Here is a 20,417-nt window from a genome sequence, read left to right as displayed (position 1 = left end):
TGTGTTGTACTCTGCTTCATGTGCTTTCGTTTAAATCATTCATTTTGTGTTGCGCATCTTCTCATGGTCTAAACCCTCGTGGATGAGGCTGCACGCCATATGTGCCCGTTTAAGCGCATAGGGTGTCCATATAGACCTTCTCGGCGTGCATGCAGGGAAATGAACGTGAATGCTTCACTTCTTTGCTTTCTTGATTCCATCTCGCCATTCTTTACTTCCTAGGACTGAAGAAACCCAGAACAAATAAACGATTGTAAAACGGTAGAGCACAGGGCGGTGCCTGGAAGCTACAACACAGCACTCAATGAGGGTCAAAGCATAAGAGAGTAGATGAAACGCAGAGCAGACACTACAGGGTTGTTGCATCGCACAAGAAAATAGACAGTGAATTCCGAAGTCTAGCAAAGCAGACCAGAGGCCTTTTTGATACGAGGAGAAGCAGGAAGGGAAGAAAACAGTCAACAGGCCACTGCAGATTGGCTGCTGCCATGCAAAATGCTGATTGCTAAACCGCGTCTAAACAGTTCGGCGGGGCTCCACCAGCACGCGATCAACACTGGATACACCAGCTTTTTACAAATTGAGGAAGTTCTCTTCCGTAAATTCCAAGTATGTAATTGTACAACTCACCAGTGCAGTTGACACCCAGCTGGCACCAGATTTCCTGATCACCAACTTTAATTGCAACTTTTCCTCCGTGAAACCTGCACCCAGAAAAGAGCACAGCTTATTCTCCCTCTACTGCGCTATCGCATCCATCTTCCGAAACGGGCCGAGTCCTTTGGGGCCCCTATGTTTCTTGCCTGCCTTTCCAAGCATAGGAACACGACCTACCAGCCACATGAGCCACTGCTGAAGGTTCTCGGCTTCATGTCGAACATCATTTCCCCTATCTTGGAAGCCATAACTGGTGCTTGCTCCAAAAATGACTGCCGCGTCATGAGGGAAGCTGTTGCAGCAACAGAAAGGAAACAAAGTGTGCGCAAAAAATAGCATTTCATGCGTCAGGAAAAAATTTATGTAACCTCTCGCACCACATCGCACGTGATTCCTCGAGTTTCGCGCACCCTGAAGTTTCTTAAGGTTCTTGGGAGGATCAGGTCCAGTTTTCTGCTTCTTGGTCGCCGGCTCTGTTTCTTCATCAGCTTCTGATTCTTCCGCCTCTGATTCCTGTCACGAGCCCATCACAACGCACTGCTCTTCAACTTCCCAAATGCAAAACCCTTGCTAGCGGAGAATAATGAGATTTTGGAGTGCACTGGGGGCTCAGTAATTCGAATATAATTGAAGTTCATGCGTCTGAGATGCGCGTACGCTGTCGCCTCCTCCCGAAAGCTCGTTGACGATTTTGTCGAGAATTTCGTTTATCGCCTTCTTATGATCCTTTAGCCCGTCAGGGGCCACCCCGAGCTTCTCCTCCAATTTTTCTCTTGCGAGTTTGCGGCTCATATCTTTCCATGTTTCTGCGGTTACCACCTCCCTGCGCAAAAAAGGCAGCAGATGCTGTGCCTACAGCCAGGCTGTACAATTTTCTGTGTCAAGTGTTTACTCTGTAGTAAATCTCAAGCTATTTAGCGCGGCGCTGACACACGCCAATATCCCTTTCTTGGTGTATGTGTATGCATTCCAGCGCAGTGCAGAGCAGCGGGCGTGGCAGACAGCTAACAGGTCTGCCTCATCGAATCCCTCACCTCAGATGCTCCTCCGCCTTTGCAGGATCAAACTTGACATCGCTCGTCATTGTGCCTCGAGAAACAGCAGAACGAAAGGATGAAATACCGGTAAGGACTTCGAGGTTTTCTTCGGCCCGACCGTTAGGAACCACGGAATTCCAGAAATCTCGGAGACAGGAGGTGAGCTTCCCACCCAGAAACCCCCCCAAAGTATTTCAACTGATATCTGTTTCTATGCGGTTTTTCTGAGGTATGGTCTCCGCCCGAGCCGGGGCTAAGCGTCTGCCCGCCTTCACACACCGAACTAGAAGCTAAAGGATCTGCGTATTTCCCCCCCTCGAGAATAGGCTCTATGAAGATGCAAAAATTTGAACTTCAAACTCGAAAAGTGCTTTGGGGGCATTCTGGATATTACAACTGAAGTGCCGACCAACAGTGATTTTCCACTCCTCTACCTCCGCTAGTTTCTAGGGGCGCTCAGCTCCCCACATGCAGCGGCTCCACGACCATTCTGCGTCTTGATTGCCCTTCAGCCACCTCCAATGTTGCTTTCTTCTTCGTTGTAGTGCTAGGGGAGTGGGCAGCACGGCTTGTGAGCTCCCCTTCCTTGTGCATCCCGCGTTTGCAAGCAAGCTGCAGTCCCATGAGGTGTAAATGTCGGAGCACAATGAAGCGGTTTCGTCTGCTGGCTTACTGTCCAGGTTATCACGGATTTAGCGGTGCAAGAATTCCTTCTGTCTGCCTCCCCATTGCCGCACCACAGAATACTGGCTTATGGACAGCCGGTACTGCTCTGCACTGTCGGCGATCTTCCACACTGAAAACTCCTCCTCACTGGCTAGAAGACTGCTTCAAACCCCCAAATAGCCAAGCGGCGGGGTCTCCGCGGGGAGGCACGGCCTGCAACGATGAACGTACAATCGCGCCTTCCGCGGAAATTCAGGGGGAACATGTCACAGAAGAAGAGTCTAAGTTACAGCAGAAGGCGATACACCCGGACCACGGCAATGCGGCAAGGTCCCTAAAACATGAAGGGCTTGGGAATGAGACCATTTCTTCGCGGCATCATGCAGTAGTGAAGCATCTACTTCGACTCAAATCCCGCCGACGCTACCGGTACGGAGTGAGAAGCACTTTGAATAGCTGTACCAAGCACAGAAAGATCCTTCAGGCGGCAGCTCGAGGGCACCTCTCTCTCAGCTTCCTATGGGGGGCTCTGCTGGACAAACCAGTAGGGGGCACTGGTGCACTTTGGTTGCGCGCATTCTCTTTGAGCCCATGAGTGATGGGTGCAAGTGGCAACACAAAGTGATGGAAAGGGGCCTTAGGCGTACATGTACTTCCATGCGGAGAGCTGATGCAAATGGTTTTCTCCTGTTGGCAGACCGCACGTAGTTCGACCATCTTTTTTCCGCTTGCGAACGATGCAATTTGTGGTTGACGTTGCGCTTTGCTCGGGTGTCTGTGCAGGACGGCATGCGGCGAAATGGCCGTTCTGGGAATCGACACGCTTCATGGTATTTGTGACGCACACATGCAAACAAGCATTTTCTGCTCTAATTCAGATGTGCCTCCTCCTCCTGAAGGCGCGGATGGGGAGTCGACACCCTGGAGAGCAGAGCCATCGCTGATTTTGACAGATAGCATGTCCTTTGCCTCCACCGCTAGCCCCTCTGTATTTGGAGCTGCAGAAATACGGCTGGCAACGCAATCCGTCATGAATGCCGTTCTAGAACGCAATGAAGCAGCATACGCTGCAGCAGGTCCGAAGTCTGAGGTCAAGAGACAGCGCAAAGGTGCAACAGCGGCACGAGAAGCGAAACAAGAGGAAACGGGTAGACCATCCAGCACCCGAAGACTAATCCAAGCGGCTGCTATCTTAAAGATGCCAAAACCGTGCAAAGAATTCGGACGGCCCAGGTACGAAAACGGAGTCTGCTCCCCAGTTGTGCGCATCGAACGCCAGAAGGGATGCTATGCACGGAAGACTATGCATTTAACCACCCTACATCGCAGATAATGTACGTATAGAAAGACATCCGGCAGCGATGAGGATCGGAGAGATATCTTGTACACTTGTGGCATTGAATGCGACATTTTAGATGTATGCACGACTAGCTGCATTCCTTACGTTGCCGTTTCCTGCAAAAGGGTGAATTACACGAAACACGTCCCTGTTGCTTATTCATAAGGTCTGCTACGCGTACCCCTTCTCTCCTTTGAGTGCGCTCTCCTTTTTTGATATCATGAATTTATTTGTGGCGTGTTAATAGAATCCCTTTTTGATTAACTGCGTGCGTCTAACAGGTTCATTTTAGCCTTGGATAGGATTCGCTATGTCTTCAATTTGGGCATTCTTCTGCGCGCTGCTGCTCTGATGGAAGTCGATGGTTTCTTCTTTTTAGAAGGGACAGCGGATCCCTTTAACTGGAAAACACTTGTGAGCCTACGCTACGCCTAGTGCCAATGTTATTGAGGAGGATACCAGCTGTGGGGAGACTGATTTGTGTAGTCTTCTTTCAGTTCTTGGTGCTTTGCTCAGGAAATCAGCAGAGGGCTTCACTGTCACGTTCCGTATCAATTCGGTTCAGCTTCTGAGCTTTTCGACCTATGCAAGACGCACAATCTGGCGCCAATTGTTGGAGATCTTAGGGGGGACTCAATTGAGAGTGTTTGTGGTGCGCTGTTCGTACGGACTGTATCGGTATAGAGAATACAAGGTAGAGTCTGGGGAGTATCTTGTGTGTATACACTCTGTCGTTGTGTTCGGCTTAGTTTGTATACTCCTCAAACAGTTGTCTCTCACTTGATTTTGGGCTCTCCTGCGCGCAGATAAAGTCTCAGGCTACAAGGGCCTTTGTTGCATCTTAGGGAGTGAATCACATGGGCCATCCGACTTCATCAGAGAACACGCCCTCAAGTATGTGCTTTCTACGATTGAAAGTTGGCAAAGGGCAGTTACAACTTTTCTGGGGCATTGAGTTGACAGTTAGGCATCTAAGGTAAACGGTGCTGTGTCTAATTACTGTCGGTGGTGTGGTTGGTTTTCTATGCACTAAGCAACGTAGGAGGTCCGGAAAACGAAACCGATTTGAGATCCACACGTAATTTAGCTGTTTCGACCCGATTACGAAAAGAATAGAGGGTACAAGGGGCTCTACAATTTTCTTCCTTCCTTTTCTAATGTTCTGTTTTGTGTTCCAGTGGACGCTGCGCCTGAATGTGCCGCATTGTTTCACAGGGTGTCCTTCCCTATGGCCGCATACGTCGAGTCTCTGAATGTGGCGATCGCTGGAGGGCTGATGCTTTCCTCTCTACGCCCCGTCCTCAGCCACCTAGGCAACGAAAATCCAGCTTCGATTGCCGTCCATTCAGCGTGAACTCAATTGCGCAAGGGTACTCGGTGTCACACAGCGGGGGATCCCGAAATCGCATGTTTCGGATACTGGCCGCTTGCCCCAAACGTCTTCTTGTCAGGTTGCAGCCCACCCTGAATTCAACAGGACACGCAGAGTGTTGGAAACGCTGCCGATTGTTCCCTTTCCTAAACGGAATTTTTTTAAAGTCTCGTGATTGGAATGCGGAATCGCAGTCACTCTTTGGGTTGTAGATGAAACTGGTAGCGCAATCATTGGCCATGTCTAGCTTTTCACCATCAGACAATGCACACGGTTAGTATTCCGACAAAAATGAGTCCGCATCGTGTGCAATATAAAACGTGGAGGACTGTTGTATCGGACTTCATATGATTCGAGTACACCCGAAAGATAGCGAGACTCAACTCACCGAAATACTAGCTTATACTATCGGTCCCCGCGAGTAGGTGCTCCACGGGCGATTATCGAGGTGGAGTTATTCCCGTACGCTATAGAAAATCTTCGCATGCTTGATATGAAAAAGCGAGATCAAAACGACGCTCTGTTGGTTACACGAGAGGAGATATCGGTCTCACAGTAGTGACAAGAATTCCGGCTGATAGATCCTTACTTCTCCTTTCTAATTAGAACTATAGCTAAACTCAATTTCCGGGTGTCGAATAGCTTATGAGGTTTGTCAAAATTTCCCCTGTTAGGCAACAGCCAAAAATAACAGGAGTGCAGCTCCTTGCGCTGACTCACGTTCGAATAATCACAGTATAGCTCACTGTGCTTTCTGTGTGAAACATCGCACAGTAAAAGCACTTTACAACCGGAAAGTGTCGCTGGAGGCCAACGTCCTCTCCGTCTGAGCACTCATGGCACAGGTACCCTTCACGGCGCCGTATTACCCATAACTTTTAACCACGGAAACCCAGTGTTCTGAGCACCGGGACAAGTACAGCAGCACGGGAAAATGTGCTGTCTTCCGTTCACGTACACTGCAGCACATGTTAACGTAAGTTTTGCCTGTAGCAATAGCGGAGGAAAGAAATCAAATAAATTCAGACTCAGAAAGCAGGGCGTGCTTCCAACGAGGGTCTCCCGAAGCCTCTCAGTTATGGAAGAAGACACTGTTGATTTTAAAATGTAAGTATGCTACCCCCGTACAGATTACCCCGCTGGTGTCGTTAGACGGATACGGTCGTGCCACTTGTCCACCGGCCGTGGCATTTGCTGTTCTTGAAGCACTTGCTTCTCTTGAAAACAGCTTCACAGGAGAGAAAATGGCTGGCCACAGGCGATTCAGAGGCACAATATATACAAATATATACATGTATATATGCATATAGATATACGCGGCCCCGCGTACAGGGTTGGGCCCCAAGGGCGTAGCTTTCGTAAGCACACTTGTGGCGGCAGAAGACTGAGCCAAACGCATGAAAAAACAATTGCCAGAGTGGTACAAACTATTCAGTTCCTGGCAGCACCGCACGCTCATCCGACAACCGACACAACAAATCTACGAAAAAGGGCACCCCCAGAGTACGAATGATCGTGGCCACTACGTTTCGTCTGTGTCTTGACGCGTTAGTAGACGCCGCGGCAGCCGCTTTCCGTAGTTCTTTGCTTGCGCAGCGACGAGGGCAGCGAGGCGCTCAATCTGAGGGGATGGGTGGCCGCAAACACTTGTCAACGGATCGTCTGTTTCGCCTGTTCTCGTGTCTGTTGCTGCTACTGCAGCACCAGATGGTCCACCATCAGTACCATCTGTATCGGCACTCTCGGTTCCCCCTTCTCCGAGGGCTTCACACATGCCCGAGCCGGCAGAAGGAGAAGCATCATTTTCATCACCTCTCCCAGGTGTCAGCGTATCTCGTTGAGCGCTGGTCTCAGACTCGCCTACACCTTGGCGTGTGTTTTCCGATATTTCAAGCTGTGCTAATTTTTGTGCCGTCCATTCAGAAGTAGCAGGGCTGCCTAATTCCGCCGCGTCTGTGTTCGGGACGAAGCAAGCTGTCTCCTCGCTACAGGAATCCTGCGCATTCGAACTAGGGCGTCTTTTAGACTTGTATGTCTTCCCGTAACGTGCAGCAATATCTAATGTGTCCAGCTGCACGAGGGTGGCTTCTGAAATCCTGCGAGCAAGTGGGGGAGTCCCCTTGCTGGTGCTGGTGCTTATGATCGTCTCTGCGGGGTGTTGCGCCTGCTCGTGAACCTCGAATCGAGATTTGATCTCTCTGACTGACTGAGAGGGGCGGATGACTGTTGCGCTGGAATGCGGGCTGGAAGGCCTCGTACATTCAGACTGGCGCCTGTTTCTCGGATTCGCCAATGAAGGGGTGCGTTCTTGTAACGGGTGGACTTCGCTCTCAGTCATCGACTGCCTCTGCCTCTCGAATTTTGCCCTCAACTGCGAAACCCTAGACTCCTGTTTGGCGAGAGGATCGCAAGATGCCACGGGCGCCTTCTCCACTGTATTGACGGCTGCAGATGTCGTCTGGCATTCGGAGGACTCCCTTGGCTGCGGGTCCGTTTGCACTGGTGGATCGAGACCTGAAAGCAAAATGCCAGAGAGTGATCACAGCCAAAAAGACTGAGGTGAAACCTTGTCTCATGGGCATGCTTGTTAATGCTCGGTTATGCGCGACAGTTTTGGACATGATATACAGCTCCCACGCGCGTCGTGCAATTCAAACCGCATCTGCCCGTGAGTGTGCGTCCTGAAAAGGAATAAATCTCAAGATGATTTCAGAAAGGCACCAGTTTTATGTATGAGTGCCAAATACTTGTCACATGACCCGAGCTGTGCGATCTACCACAGAGATCTGTAAATGAGGGCAAGGGGCTCACCATGTGCAGCTGCTGTGTTGTCGTCGTACTCTGAAGTACCTGGGCGCGCCATAGGAGATCTTTTTGAGGCTTCAGATTTCAGGGGGCTACTTGCGGAGTCTAGAGCCTTAGGGTTCCTGTGGGGATTTGCGATTGCAGTCTGAACTGAGCACGGCTTGGCATCTGGTGCCGAGTCCTTCACATCCGGCAGCGCAGCACCAATAGAGACGGCAGTTGTTTGCTCGCAGCCGCGACTGATGATTCTGCTGGGCCCCGTGGATGCAGCTAGTGTATCTGCTTGCACTCCTGAAGGTTGTTTGTTTTCTAGACTAGAAGCAGTGAAGCCATGCTGTTGGGGAGCTGTAGGCTGGCCAGTGCAGGTGTCTTGCGCCTCAATGGAGCAACAATCAGGGTGAAACTCGGCCATTAGGGGTCAGTCCTGAGTCACGTGAATGGTGAACCATCTACCGGGCATACAGCACACTGAGATGCAAAACAGAAAAACAGTAGCACGGATAGCACAATCCTCAGGGCTGAAAACGCTTTAACAAACACACAAACTGAAACAAGTGGGAAAATACGATGACTAATTCGGAAATAACTCGGGTTCAACAGCAGGCCGCGGGCGAGTCAGCAATCCTTCTGGCAGGTCGTGATACCCCTTGAATATCTCGAATGAAACCGTGCAGCGAGCAATCCACCTAAAACGTGTAAAGCCATTCACAAAGTTACTCTCATTTCGATTTGCTTTTGAACATTCTGGCTCCTACAAGCCTTGAGCAGCTCCCAGACGGCTGACTGTACTCACACCTCGGCCCAGCACATGCATGAATGCCCGTCCTGGTCTGAGATCAATCATAGTGTCTTCCGTTTTCGCGAAGTCGCAGAAATGTTGAAGCACCTTGAGCAACTTCTTAAGTCGCCACGGGAGCTAGCCCTGGTTTATGCTTGCGAATATGCTGACTCTTTCAGCAGTTTCGCACTGGACTATGTTTTCGTGTTGTACTTGAGCATGTGTTTTGGCATGAGTGACGTTGCGGCGAGCTGGATTTACGGAATATTCGGCATAATGAGTCTATTATTTGGCATTCTTTTTGGCCCCTTGATTGATAACATCGGTGTGAAATGGTCTCTGGTTCTCGGAACACTGACATCCACCTTTGCACGGCTGGCTCTAGTATTCGTCACAGACACAGTCACTCTTTTTGCTACGTTACTTGTCCTGCTCCCCATGGGTGTGGCCCTCACCAGCAATGTTCTCAAACTAGGCATCCGACGGTACACTACAAGCGTTTCGCGTTCCTCAGCCTTTGACTGCTCGTAAGTGCCATTTCTGATAACATCAGTGAAGAAAAGGTGATGAGGAACATACTTGCTCTACGCTTCAGGTACCTCGTTATTAACTCTGCGGCCCTAAGCGCTGCCATCATGCTGACAGTGACAAGGACGATAATACCAGATTTTGGGCTGCCTTACCGCCCCTACCTGTTGCTCGCGTGCATTCCTGGATTCGTGCAGTTTTTCATCACTCTATTTTTAAGAGAGACCGCCATTGATGAAGCCACCCAGTCCCTTACAGAGTACAAACCGCAGCCGTGCCCCCCAAGTGTGGTAAAGCGAATAAAATGCAATGCTGCACTCTGAAGTGGCTGTTGCAATTAGAAGCGCCGTTTAGATACTCAGGGAAACCTGCACATCACCCAACTTGTGGCGGTTCCTCATTACTTCAACAATAATCTGCGCAGGTACGTGTAAATCTGTTGCTTTCATGCAAACAGTACTACGATTCGCTATGCCCGCACAGGCGTCGGGACCATACTGCGGTATGTTGGATGGAAGATTTTTCATGAAATTTGTCACCGATGGACGGGTTTAGGCATTTTGGAAGCACATTTCCAAAGACCTACACCCGGTGTACGTTCAACTTTGGAGCTTTTTTGTGTCATGGGTGCTTTGATGGCTACTTTCACCAGCGAATTCATCTCAGTCGGCATATGAACTGGTGCTCTCTGTGAATCCCCTGGTCGTGACAACCTTTCTCCCATTGATGTCCATGTGCTTGCATGGGAAAAACTACGATCCCTATAATCTTCTAGTGCTGGTGAGCTGTTTCTTGCTTCCAGCATTCTTCGGTATAGGATGCCTGATGGCGTTTTTGAACAGGGGACTTCACTGTCCGCAGCCTCTATGTTTGTTCTTGTAAGGCAGATAGTACCAATACCAATGTTCAAAGCCCGAAGGCTCAAGGATTTAAGGCAAATTTTTCTTCCGTAACGGGAGCTGTCGTTGGCGTTGCGTGCTTTACCTTCGGCGAGATGATATGGGCACCTCGCTTGTTGGAGCTTTCCGTGATGGTGAGGACACGTTTCATTGATTTCCCGTATTTGCGCAACAACGTTGAACTTGCAGGTGGGGCAAGAGGGACGAGAAGGGACCGGTGAGGGTGAAAGTCTCGTCTCATGAAGAGCTGGTGTTTTTTCTTCTAATCCGTTCGAGCAGTCCTTGCACTATCGGCCATCCCACGTTATATCGCGCGATTATTTGCCGGAGCTTCTTCTGGATATCTCCTCGAAACGTTTTGTACGTTATAGCAGAGGTTACATGCTTCACCTCTATCGAAAGGATTCTCGTTCTCTCTCAGGCAGAGACGCAGGACACTGCAATAGAGGCGGCATGGTTTGGGTGTACGTTGGTGGAATCGCAAGTAGGTAACCGTTTGCATTCCTCTGATTTTCTGTTTTTTTTCAATGCAAGTGAACTCAAAGCCCTTACGCCCGTGGCCCTACTCGTGTTGAAACCGCTTCTGAAATTGGGTAAGGCGTATTCGCATACAGCGGCACGAGCTGAGCATCGAGATCTGTGTTCCAGAGGCCAAACAACAAGGAGTTCACAAGCAACCCCAAGAAGAAATGCATGACGCATTACTAGGTCAAAGTGACTTTTGACTTTACTATTATTTTTGGCTTGGGCAGTTTCTACCGTTGGATGCGGAGTTCTTTACAGTCAAAAAGCACAGAGAGACGACATCAGAGAACCAGTTCATTTGCTGCATTCCTAGAAAATCAAAAGACAATATGCGAATAGCGAGTTGGGGCAAACAGGAGTATGCGGTAGATATGTGCTCGTGTACCCTGCCGTTGCGTTATATGAACGTCGGCGCCGAGCTGCAGGCTCAAGAGCCCATGAGGGAGAGGCGCACGGCGCTTACCTCGATAATACGCAATTAAAACACGGCCCGCAGCGAATCTATTCCCATGAACGTGCAGAAGGCGAGCACAATTAATCATTCTTCTAGAGTGACGAGACAGCAGTCAAGAAACAACAAGCGGCCTTTAGGAGCTTGTACCTGCCGAGACAGTGCGCCCGGTTGAGCCAATCCTCAAGGATTTAGCATCGTGAACATTTGACAAACTCGCAGTAGTCCTTCGACCCCATGGGGCTTTATTTCTGAGGCATCGACTCTTGCAGCTGTTTCCCCAAGCTGCTGTGCACTTCAGTGTACTGCGCAGCCACAACGGAAACAGCCAATCATATGGCGTGCTTAGACCGATGGATCAAGAGAGATGTAAGCAGCAGTGGGAAATGAAACTTGAAGGCTTCAGTGTTTGCTGTATTTCCGAGTATACAATAGTCGAGCGTGAGTAATCGGGGGCTGGCAGAGGCCATTGGCTCACCTTGTTGACACATCTGTCGATGCAACTGCTTTCTCCTGCGTCCAGGCTGTCGCGCTTCACTCCAGGAATGCAGCGGGACCAGCATGTGTCCTGCATCCTGCAGCGGACAGGGCAAGAACTGACAAGAGCACTTTCAGGGAATAGTTCAGGCCCTTAGAAAACACTCAGCCTCCTCCATTGCCGCTTTGCGGCTTTACGCTTGCAGCGATCCTCTGAGATTTTCCCTATTTAAGAGGGATACCGGCGACTGCTTGTTCGGAAACCGTACCTTCTGTACATGTCGCTCATCCCCAGCAGCTCCACGATGGCCATTTGCACGGGGTCCGCGCCGTCGGAAGACATGGTGAGCGTTGTGATGGAAGACTTCAAGTGTATAAAAAGTGCAGAAGGGACAAACTAATGAAAGAAGTGGAGTTTACGAGTGTTCCTACTGCGGGGTTTCCGGCTGCAGCCCCCGTGGGGGGCCCTGTGGTACTGCGCGTGCTTAACCCGCGGTTCCCAACAGCTGCGAAACAGAGGCCAGGCTAACAAACTTTCCGTTTCTCTCCAATCCTTAAAACAAGGAATACTCACGGAGGGGATCTGCCCGTGCTTCTGCTGCACCGGTTGCTCGGTGAGTCTCTCCCTTCGTTCCCAGTGGCCCTGCTGGCCTTCTACAAGGTTTTGGCTTTTTGCATCCTCTGGATCTATGGGCTTCTAGCGGCAACCATAAATGCAGTGACGTGGAGGAATTTCCATTTTTCTCGCGAGTCTGTGACCCTCGGCCACGGCTTCTGGATTTTCACAGGTGCTCGAGTCTGGCGCGTTCGGCGAAAGCCATCACCAGACACAACTGGCTCACGCATATGAAGATGGGGAAGGACCTTAAGGCCCCTCGATCGCAGCTGGCGGCGCAAGCTAAGCGCAAAGATGCCTCCTCAGGGAAGGCCTGCGGCGTCAGTCAGAAGCCCAAGAAGGCCGCGGGAAAGAAGAAAGCCACGGGTATTAAAAAGCGCATATCAGGGGGAGACAATAGAGGTGCGTCGCGTGCGGTGAAAGCGAGCCAGAAGGGAACGCAGAAGAAGAAAGTGGCGCGGAGGCCCCCACCTGAATCACAGAGCGGGCGGACAAGCGACCCAAAGCTTAAGAAGCGCCCTCGACAGAGTACAGAAATAAAGCCGGTGAGGAGCGATGAAGGTGAAATTCCTCGTGTAAAGGCATCACAGAAGCGTGTGAAGAAGAAGACAAAGCGCATAGGCGCTGCTAAATCGAAAGTGCGTGTCCCTGCCAGGCTCTCTAGAAGAGAGAGACAAGCAAGAGCGAAACGGGGGGTAATTTACATCGCCCATTTGCCTTTGGGGTTCCTAGAGCCTCAGCTTAAGGCTTTCTTTGGTCAATTTGGTGAAGTAACTCGAGTGCGGCTGTTTCGAAGCCGGAAGACAGCCCACAGCAAAGGGTATGCCTTTGTTGAATTCGCGCTGAGCGAAGTGGCTGATATTGCAGCGAAAGCCATGGACAAATACAGAATGTTCGGGCGAACTCTTGTTTGCCGCCTGATGGAGAAAGGGCAGGTCGAAGATCACGTATTCAAGAACTGCGATAAGCCCTTTAGACACATCAATTGGCAGTCGATCGCCGCCGCGAAGCATAACAAACCGGAAGATCAGCGGCCCTCTGCTAGGGAGATCAAGGCTGTAGAAAAGAGAATGAAAAGAAAATTGGCGACTCTCAAGGAAATGGGAATAGATCTAGAGTTGCCAGAACTCGAAGCAGAGGATCGGCAAGGAGGGCACTTTGGGGAGTGGATGAAGTATGAAAGCCAGGGGGAACGCAATGTCAAGAAAGCAAACGTGCGGCCCCGAAGGAAGTCAGTTAGCAGTATTGCAACAACAGCTTCATGAATATACCCGTGGACCTCTGAACACTTCAGGGCTTCCTGTGCGAACAGCACCTTAAAGATGCCCACCAGTTTATGTTTGGTGTACTCTTTGCCTTTCGAAAACGTCGCAGAGGCGGGCCACTGCAACTTCCCCTTTCTTTGGCAGACGGTGTGCGCAAGGAAGCGTGCGAAAGCGGACGCTGCAGCCCTCACTGCTGTGGCCCCTTTCCCCTTTGGATGTGCGTCCACGCATTGAGAGAGCCAACAAGGAGCAAGGGCTTTCAGTTCCCTCAACTTGTGTTAGCATGCAGGTTTCCTGGATAAAAATTAAGTCGCGGACAGCCGGTGGTGCTCGCTTCAACTTTCTTTGATTTATACGTATACGTTGCCGTAGGCGCCGTGACCCCGGAAAGCTGCAGTTTCCTGGCGTTTATTAGAGTTTGGCCATCAGGTGGGGGGATACAGTGGGCAGGTTACGTACTAAGAGGCACCTAGTTGGCTGGGATAACGAGTTTGATCCGGCTTTAGCAGCCCGGCGGCATTTCGAGCACTACTGCAGAGAGGCCACCATGTATAGTTGGAGGTGGTAGGAGGTGCCAGAGTAATCGTTAACTCTAGGAGCTTAATCACACATCCGCTGCTACGGTTTCATCTAATAGTACTTTTGGGGAGGACCCTGCAGATGAAGGATCTCACTTTCAGCTTCACAGCAGATATGCAGTTACACATTTCAAATCGCAGCCAGTGAAACAGAGCAAACGCGGTTAGGCCTCAGCCCTTAAGCAGCTACGGCCGAGGCTGTGGGCGTCTGGGTGTCTGTGCAGCCGATAGACGCAGGCCTCCCGATCCCTCACCATTACACCTCTAACTGCTAAAATAAGCCGTATGATGAATGGGGAAGTCAGGCTAGTCGTCCAGGTCGGCAGACCAGAATTTCTGCGTCGCGACTTTGTAAGTTTCGGGGCTTACGTAGGGTTTGAGCTGCACACAGACCAAACAGACCGAAGACTCTCGTGGGGGAGGAAAGGCGGGAAGGGGGGAAAGGGCTATCCAGAGTAAGGAACGGAGGGCTGAAGACGTTCTATAAGAATCGATGGCCGATTTAGAATGGTAGCGGCCACTAGGGAAACGCTAAAACAAGGCAACCACTAGCGTGGTCTGCTGAGAGAAGAGGACATGAAACAGCTCAACGCTTGTGAGGACTACGCTAGATGATTTCGTGGACAAAACGATGAGTGAAACTACGTACCTCACATCCTTCCAAATTTGAGACATGAAATTTAGGAACTAGCATTGAATTGATCAAGAAGAAACCTGAGAGAGGGCAACGCAACGCATGCAATGAGGGCGGGCAGGCCGTCTACAAGCAGTACCTCTCGTGAGAACGTCCCCTGGCCACTGTATACAAGCACCAGACACTACGAATTTGCACGAAAGCGATGCACATGTTGAGAAAGGCGCAACGCACAGGTTTGTCACTGGTCCCTAAAATGCCTGCATGCCATACAGAGAATGAGGTCAGTCCACATAGAATGCAGAAACCACCTCCACCAGGGGCGCGTCAAAGAAACGCAAGCTCTCGAAGCTGTACCTAATCAATTCTAAGCATGAGTCCTCAATAGGCCTCATCATTTGTTCACTAAATGTCTGCGGGAGGTCTTCATTGCATTCGAGGGCCTACCCTTCTTCGTGTGTCTGCCTAAACCAACGGCGCCGAAGCCCTTCTTGAATCCAGCAGGGGCATACTTTGCAATTAGAGGCCCTCTGCCTTTGCTCGGTCCCATCTGGAACAAACAGGCATACGCAGTACTCAGTGTTTGCTCTACTCTCACAGTGAGCTCAAACGTGAGGTCCGGTAGCTGCACCACAGAACGATTTTTCTGTTTACAATATTCCTAGGCAAGGAAAATTGGCTTCATTTATCTTCCCAAACTATATGATTGCACACATGCGCCACAAGTTGCCTCATCAAAATGAACATAATTACCCGACGAAATCGAGTAGAACAGTTCAGTACCACATTCCACACAGACATGCAGCCACAGGGACAAGGCAGAGAGGCGCGAAAAGACACTAGGAGAACTTGCCTTGGCCAGACGCAGACCAGAAAGGCGAAGAACTAACCCGAGGCTTTGATGGACTCGGAGTGCCTGCTTTGAGCTGCTTCTGGGTGCGTCGTTGAGCACTTCTCCGGACGCTGCCGCAGAATGGCATGCTGAGGTGGGGCAGACAGCTGTGATCCACCGGCCACAACAGAAATAATGGAAAGCGGAACAAAGAAAATCGCTACGCCGAAACAAGGCAGAGGCCCCGCCGTTGCAAATCGCACTGCAACGCCAGGCGTTCATTTTCCTGAATCCGGCGGTGCCAGCCGCGGCCGAATTCATTAGCAGAAGTCTTGGCATTTGGCTGCACTTCACAGGCCATACTGCATGGTCTTTAGTGTCTCATGGTGAATGTCGAAGAAAAAGAAACAGGACAACCCTTCACAGCCGTTTTCCTAGGCTGACTTGAACACACTTGGCCCTCAAGCTTCCCGCTTCTGATGAGAATTCAGGAAGCATTCCACATAGGAACAGCCTTGAAACACGCATTATTTATCTCTATTCGCAACGTACTTCGCAGGAAAACTTCTCTAGATCCTCTTTTTCTTCACTGCCATTGGGGCTGTCGGTAGCATGCACTCGCGGGTAACCGCGGGTTGCAGCGCCCCAGTTGCGGCTTCCTTTACTCCTTTGTCCCTTTACCCTTTATGAATCGAAGACATATAGACGCGGGTATCTCGGCGTTGAACCGCATGCTCTTCATCCCGCTAGTCTCAAAGTCTCTGCAGGGCCCTCTTAGGGCCCCCAACGCCAGCGGCCGGTTTTTCTTCATGAGATATAGTATTAAATAGCTCACAATGCAGGCATCCGCCTAGCCTCTTCTATCCATCCATCGGCTTTCTTAACCTCCTCGCACTGCCCTGGCAGCCATATCTGCACCGCCCCCCGTCGTCCGCTTGTCTAAAAGACGAACTTGCACACAACCATCCATACTTCGGCAAATGTCAGATCAATCGAGGCCCCGACCCTCTTCAGGGCCTGGCACTGCTGACGCCGAGCGGGGTGGTGTCCAGACCAAGAGTCATCTGTACTATGGGAAAATCACAGAAACCGCCAGTGCTACTGCGGCCGCTGTGCGGGAGGAAGAGGCCCCCCAGGAGCTCCAGCCCTCGGATTCCGAGGATCGACCACTGCCCTCTAGTGAGAGCCCTCAGGATGGCGAAACAGGAGTGCAGATGGATGCAGCGGTGGCTCAGCACGAAGAGAAGCTGAAAGCTTTTCAGATTCAGCAAACGGCTTCGTCCTTCAAAACCTCAGCTCCAACTATTGATGCGGATGTGCGAGATGCTCTCAGGTAGGAGGAAATTCATGGTATTCAGCTCGGGGTGGCCTCACGGGAATGCGTGGATGTTTGCATAAAGGGATTGGGCTGCAGCTTCGTATGCACACTTCGGGTGTATGGTGGTGGTGATGGCTGCGGGGGGAAGAAGGAATGTTGGTTTCGCGGCTTAATATATGAGTGCGCCTCTGCTTTGGAGGTGCCCATGCGTGTGCATATATATTATGTATATTAATATATGTATATATTAATACACATCTGTATGTATATATATATTCCTTGAAAGGAGCTGTCTAGGCGTGAGTACCTCCCATGTCCGCCTTTGCGTTTCCTGCCTCTGTGTAGTGTGGTTTGTATATATATATTTATATATCTCTTTTGGCATGTTGTTGAACAGGCGTATGGGAGAGCCGGTTACACTTTTTGGAGAGGGTCCCTTCGAGCGGAGGGCCCGTCTTAAGGGGCTGTTGGCGGAGGGGCGAACCATCCCGGCAGGTGTTGATGCGCCGCAGCGGCCTTCATTGCATTTGGGAGCTCCTGCTGCCCGGATCATAGCCGTGAAGAAGCAGCAAGCGAAGGCGGAGGCTGGTGCGGGGGCTGCCGAGGCAGAGGAGGTCACTGAGGAGATTGAGGGGACCTTCTATACCGAGGGGCAGCCCGCCTTGTTGGCGTTCAGGAAGCTTTGTGCAGCTGCGAGCGGTCAGGCGGCGCAGCAGCGGCTGCGGAGGGAGACGGTGTACAGACAGCACGCGCAACAGCTTCAGCAGGAGAAGAGTCTTTCGTGCCTCCCGCCCAGCAGCCCCATCTTAGATATGCACTTTTTTAATAAATTTATTCAGCAGAAAATGTCTCTGGCCGCGTCAATTGTCGGCGATGAGCGGCCCCTTACCTGTTGCCGTTTTTCTCCGCCCTCTCCGCTTGCTGCGGAAATCGCAGCGGCAGACGCAAGAGGTGGGGGTTCAGCAGGCGCTGCGCAGGGAGAGGCGGCACTTCGGGCTGAAGAAGAGGCGCAGCAGCTGGAATTTGCTGGCGGAAGCAAGACGCTGCTGGCGACGGCCTCTTGGGGGGAGAGTGTAAAGATATGGAGGCCCTCGGACGGCCGTCTGCTGCTGCAATTGAAGCAGCACCAGACTCGCGTGCACTCCCTTGCGTGGACGCCTCCTCAGGCGGGTGGTGGCGATGTGCGTCATGGTGTATAGTGGGGGGAATAGGGGGGGGTAGGGGGGAAAGACGTGAACAAACAGTGTCGTTGCATGGGGGCGGAAAGGCTGGAGGGACGGGAGAGTAGCCGCTGGGAACGCGCGTCGTCGTATTTTGCAGCTTTGGCGTTTCTGCACTCTTGGTCATGGAGGCGTCGTGAAGCCGCCTAGGTGGCCGCTGCAGTCTGGCTGCGAGTCGCATGCATGCGTGTGCAGCACAGCTGCAGAGAAGTGCCTGTTTTTGCTGCCTGTGTGTGTGTTGCTGGTGGCTGCTGCTGCTGCTCAGAGTTTGCTGCTGGCCAGTGGCTCTGCGGATGCCACAGTATGCCTTTGGGATTTGGGGAGGGCGGCGAAGTGTGGACTGCAGGGGGCGTCCGCTGCCTCTGCGAAGCTGCTTGTCGGCAAACTAACAGGCCACGAAGAACGAGTCAATAGAGTCGTTTTTCACCCTACAGGTGTGTGCAACATGCACGGCTAGAGAAGGCCTCTTGGCAAAGCGCTGATGTGTCAAGCGACGCGCTTGAAGAGACAGTGCAATTAGGCCCAATTAGGAAGAATGTGGCGATACCCCTCCACACGAGAGCCGTCCTGATGCTCTGTTTGCGCATGCGCCTCGCAGGACGCTCTCTAGCCACTACCTCGCATGACGAGACATGGAGACTCTGGGACGTGGAGACAAGACAAGAAATTCTTTTGCAGGCAGGGCAGGAGGGGCTTCTGATTGGGAGATACGTGGCACCTTTTAGCTCTTTTCACGCTTGCATGTCTGCGTGTACAAATGCTTCTCCTCTCTGGAAGTTTCGGAAGCGTGCTCGTAGAAGATGGAGCCGGCGATTCGCGGCGGCTTGTTCACCCCCGGGGGGCTAATGCGGTGTATGGGTAGATGTGTGTAGGCACATATGGGCATGCTTGCTTGCATGTGTGCGTGTACAGGAGGGCCACTCAGCTGCGGTGTATGCGCTATGTTTCCATCCCGACGGGTCGCTGGCAGTTACATCCGATTTAATGGGACTGGTGAAGGTTACGGATCTGCGAGTGGGACGGGGAGTGGTGGACATTGCCGCGCACGTAAAGCAAGTGGTGGCGTTGTCTGTACACCCCGTGTGTGCCAACTGGATGGTCACCGGCGGCGATGACAACTGCGTGAAGCTTTGGGATTTGCGCAAAGTTGCGACAACGTCCGCTGCAGCGCGTGCTGCTGCGGCAGAGAAGGGAACCTCCGCAGCAGCCTGTGTTTCTCAGGCGTTGCTTACGATCCCCGCTCACACTAAGATGATCACGGAGTGTATCTTTGAGCCAGGGAGTGGGCGGTGTCTATACACTTCGGGTTTCGACGGGCTGGTGAAGGTCTGGTCCTGCACGGACTTTTCTCTGCAGAAAAGCCTCCCCGCTCATGACGGGAAGGTAATGGGCATCGACATCCTAGAGACTTCGCAGGCCTTCCCAAGCGGCTCCGCCGAAGGTGTTTCCCCGTTGCATAAAGAAGTCAAAGAAGAACACGCGAACGGGTGCTCCACCAAGGAAGACTCCCACAAGGACACGCTTTACGACGGGGAGGAAAGAAGAGGCATCGGTGGCGGAGACGTCGTTGCCAGCGTGGGATTTGATCGGACGTGGAAGCTTTGGCATTGTAACGGGTTGTACAGTCAGCAAGAAACCAGGGATATGCTGTTGCAGCAGTATAAGGAAGAAAAGCCCGCTGACTCGTAGAGCACACGGGACTCCCAAACAGATTTCTAGGGATCTGTGGTCAGTTAGTTGGGGTACTTAGGGTTAGATGAAGCCATAGAAGGCCTTGTAGCCACTGCTCTAAAAACTCCTGCCTGCCTTGCTGGGCTGCCGCGCTGAATCGTTGGGCGTGCACGAACAATTCGACATCTAAAACATAAGCTCACCATGCGGCACAACTGGATGCTTGAGGCGCTAGAATTTACACTTTTGGGTATAGACCTGGTATTTTTCCCCCTGTGCACGATTGCTTAAGGCTTTCGCTAAAAAGCTTAGATGCACGGAGAAGTCAGGCAGTCTCGCCGTCTGAAATCATTTTGCGGTTTGCCTGTGGAAGCAAGCCGGGTGTAGCTAACGGCCCAGATGGCGACAAACAAGTTGCCAAGAAACGCAAAGGGATGCAGGTTTGCTGGTTGGCAGCCTTTCAGCAAGCGTGCTCAGGGAGGGCCAGACACGAGAGGGCCGACACGGCCAATACGCCGCTCTTGCTTTCGCCCTTTCTTTTTCTGTCTCATGCACACTCTATCTCTGAACCTGACTGCCCTTCAAGCCTCATCTCTGCCCGTGTCCCCTCTGTTCCAGTTTCCCTTCCGCCCAAAACCAATGCGCCTGCTTGATCAGAGCATTTGCCTCTTCATGCTACATTCCGGGGGTGCGTATACCTAGCAGCCTAAGCTCTAGCGCGTTCAGTATCGACATCTCGCCGCATCGCT

The 20,417-nt window shown here is 51.6% G+C and overlaps 7 protein-coding genes across 7 annotated transcripts; 4 read left to right on the top strand and 3 right to left on the bottom strand.

Moving 5' to 3' along the window:
- Window positions 1-174: 174 nt before the first annotated feature.
- LOC34617400 lies at window positions 175-1,741 on the bottom strand. The gene is made up of 6 exons (XM_022730774.1): window positions 1,692-1,741; window positions 1,315-1,480; window positions 1,068-1,170; window positions 835-949; window positions 631-704; window positions 175-224 (listed from the first exon to the last, which is right to left on the bottom strand). The coding sequence occupies exons 1-6, from the start codon at window positions 1,739-1,741 to the stop codon at window positions 175-177; spliced, it is 558 nt and encodes a 185-aa protein (XP_022591577.1).
- A 599-nt stretch (window positions 1,742-2,340) lies between these two features.
- LOC34617399 lies at window positions 2,341-5,053 on the top strand. Its single transcript, XM_026335342.1, has 5 exons — window positions 2,341-2,789; window positions 3,144-3,593; window positions 3,981-4,063; window positions 4,512-4,593; window positions 4,915-5,053. The coding sequence occupies exons 1-5, from the start codon at window positions 2,341-2,343 to the stop codon at window positions 5,051-5,053; spliced, it is 1,203 nt and encodes a 400-aa protein (XP_026191127.1).
- A 1,540-nt stretch (window positions 5,054-6,593) lies between these two features.
- On the bottom strand, window positions 6,594-8,288 carry LOC34617398. The gene is made up of 2 exons (XM_022730772.1): window positions 7,883-8,288; window positions 6,594-7,585 (listed from the first exon to the last, which is right to left on the bottom strand). Exons 1-2 carry the CDS (start codon window positions 8,286-8,288, stop codon window positions 6,594-6,596), a joined length of 1,398 nt encoding a protein of 465 aa, XP_022591575.1.
- A 462-nt stretch (window positions 8,289-8,750) lies between these two features.
- On the top strand, window positions 8,751-10,452 carry LOC34617397. Its single transcript, XM_026335341.1, has 8 exons — window positions 8,751-9,181; window positions 9,250-9,441; window positions 9,738-9,775; window positions 9,835-9,962; window positions 10,025-10,060; window positions 10,117-10,215; window positions 10,271-10,298; window positions 10,361-10,452. The coding sequence occupies exons 1-8, from the start codon at window positions 8,751-8,753 to the stop codon at window positions 10,450-10,452; spliced, it is 1,044 nt and encodes a 347-aa protein (XP_026191126.1).
- A 1,934-nt stretch (window positions 10,453-12,386) lies between these two features.
- On the top strand, window positions 12,387-13,415 carry LOC34617395 (ribosome biogenesis protein 15). The gene has a single exon (XM_022730769.1). The coding sequence runs from the start codon at window positions 12,387-12,389 to the stop codon at window positions 13,413-13,415; it is 1,029 nt and encodes a 342-aa protein (XP_022591572.1).
- An 884-nt stretch (window positions 13,416-14,299) lies between these two features.
- Window positions 14,300-15,177, bottom strand: LOC113146824 (54S ribosomal protein L27, mitochondrial-like). The gene is made up of 3 exons (XM_026335326.1): window positions 15,075-15,177; window positions 14,643-14,707; window positions 14,300-14,374 (listed from the first exon to the last, which is right to left on the bottom strand). The coding sequence occupies exons 1-3, from the start codon at window positions 15,175-15,177 to the stop codon at window positions 14,300-14,302; spliced, it is 243 nt and encodes an 80-aa protein (XP_026191111.1).
- A 1,262-nt stretch (window positions 15,178-16,439) lies between these two features.
- Window positions 16,440-20,321, top strand: LOC34617394 (U4/U6 small nuclear ribonucleoprotein Prp4). The gene is made up of 6 exons (XM_026335340.1): window positions 16,440-16,792; window positions 17,175-17,850; window positions 18,263-18,431; window positions 18,596-18,675; window positions 18,910-19,682; window positions 19,925-20,321. Exons 1-6 carry the CDS (start codon window positions 16,440-16,442, stop codon window positions 20,319-20,321), a joined length of 2,448 nt encoding a protein of 815 aa, XP_026191125.1.
- The last annotated feature ends 96 nt before the right edge of the window (window positions 20,322-20,417 follow it).

Source organism: Cyclospora cayetanensis, unplaced genomic scaffold (genome assembly GCF_002999335.1).
Source record: "Cyclospora cayetanensis isolate NF1_C8 unplaced genomic scaffold, CcayRef3 CcayRef3_contig_66, whole genome shotgun sequence".
Taxonomy (NCBI): Eukaryota; Apicomplexa; class Conoidasida; order Eucoccidiorida; family Eimeriidae; genus Cyclospora; species Cyclospora cayetanensis.
Note: the sequence above shows the minus strand (reverse complement) of the source record. Positions and strands in the feature narration are given on the sequence as shown.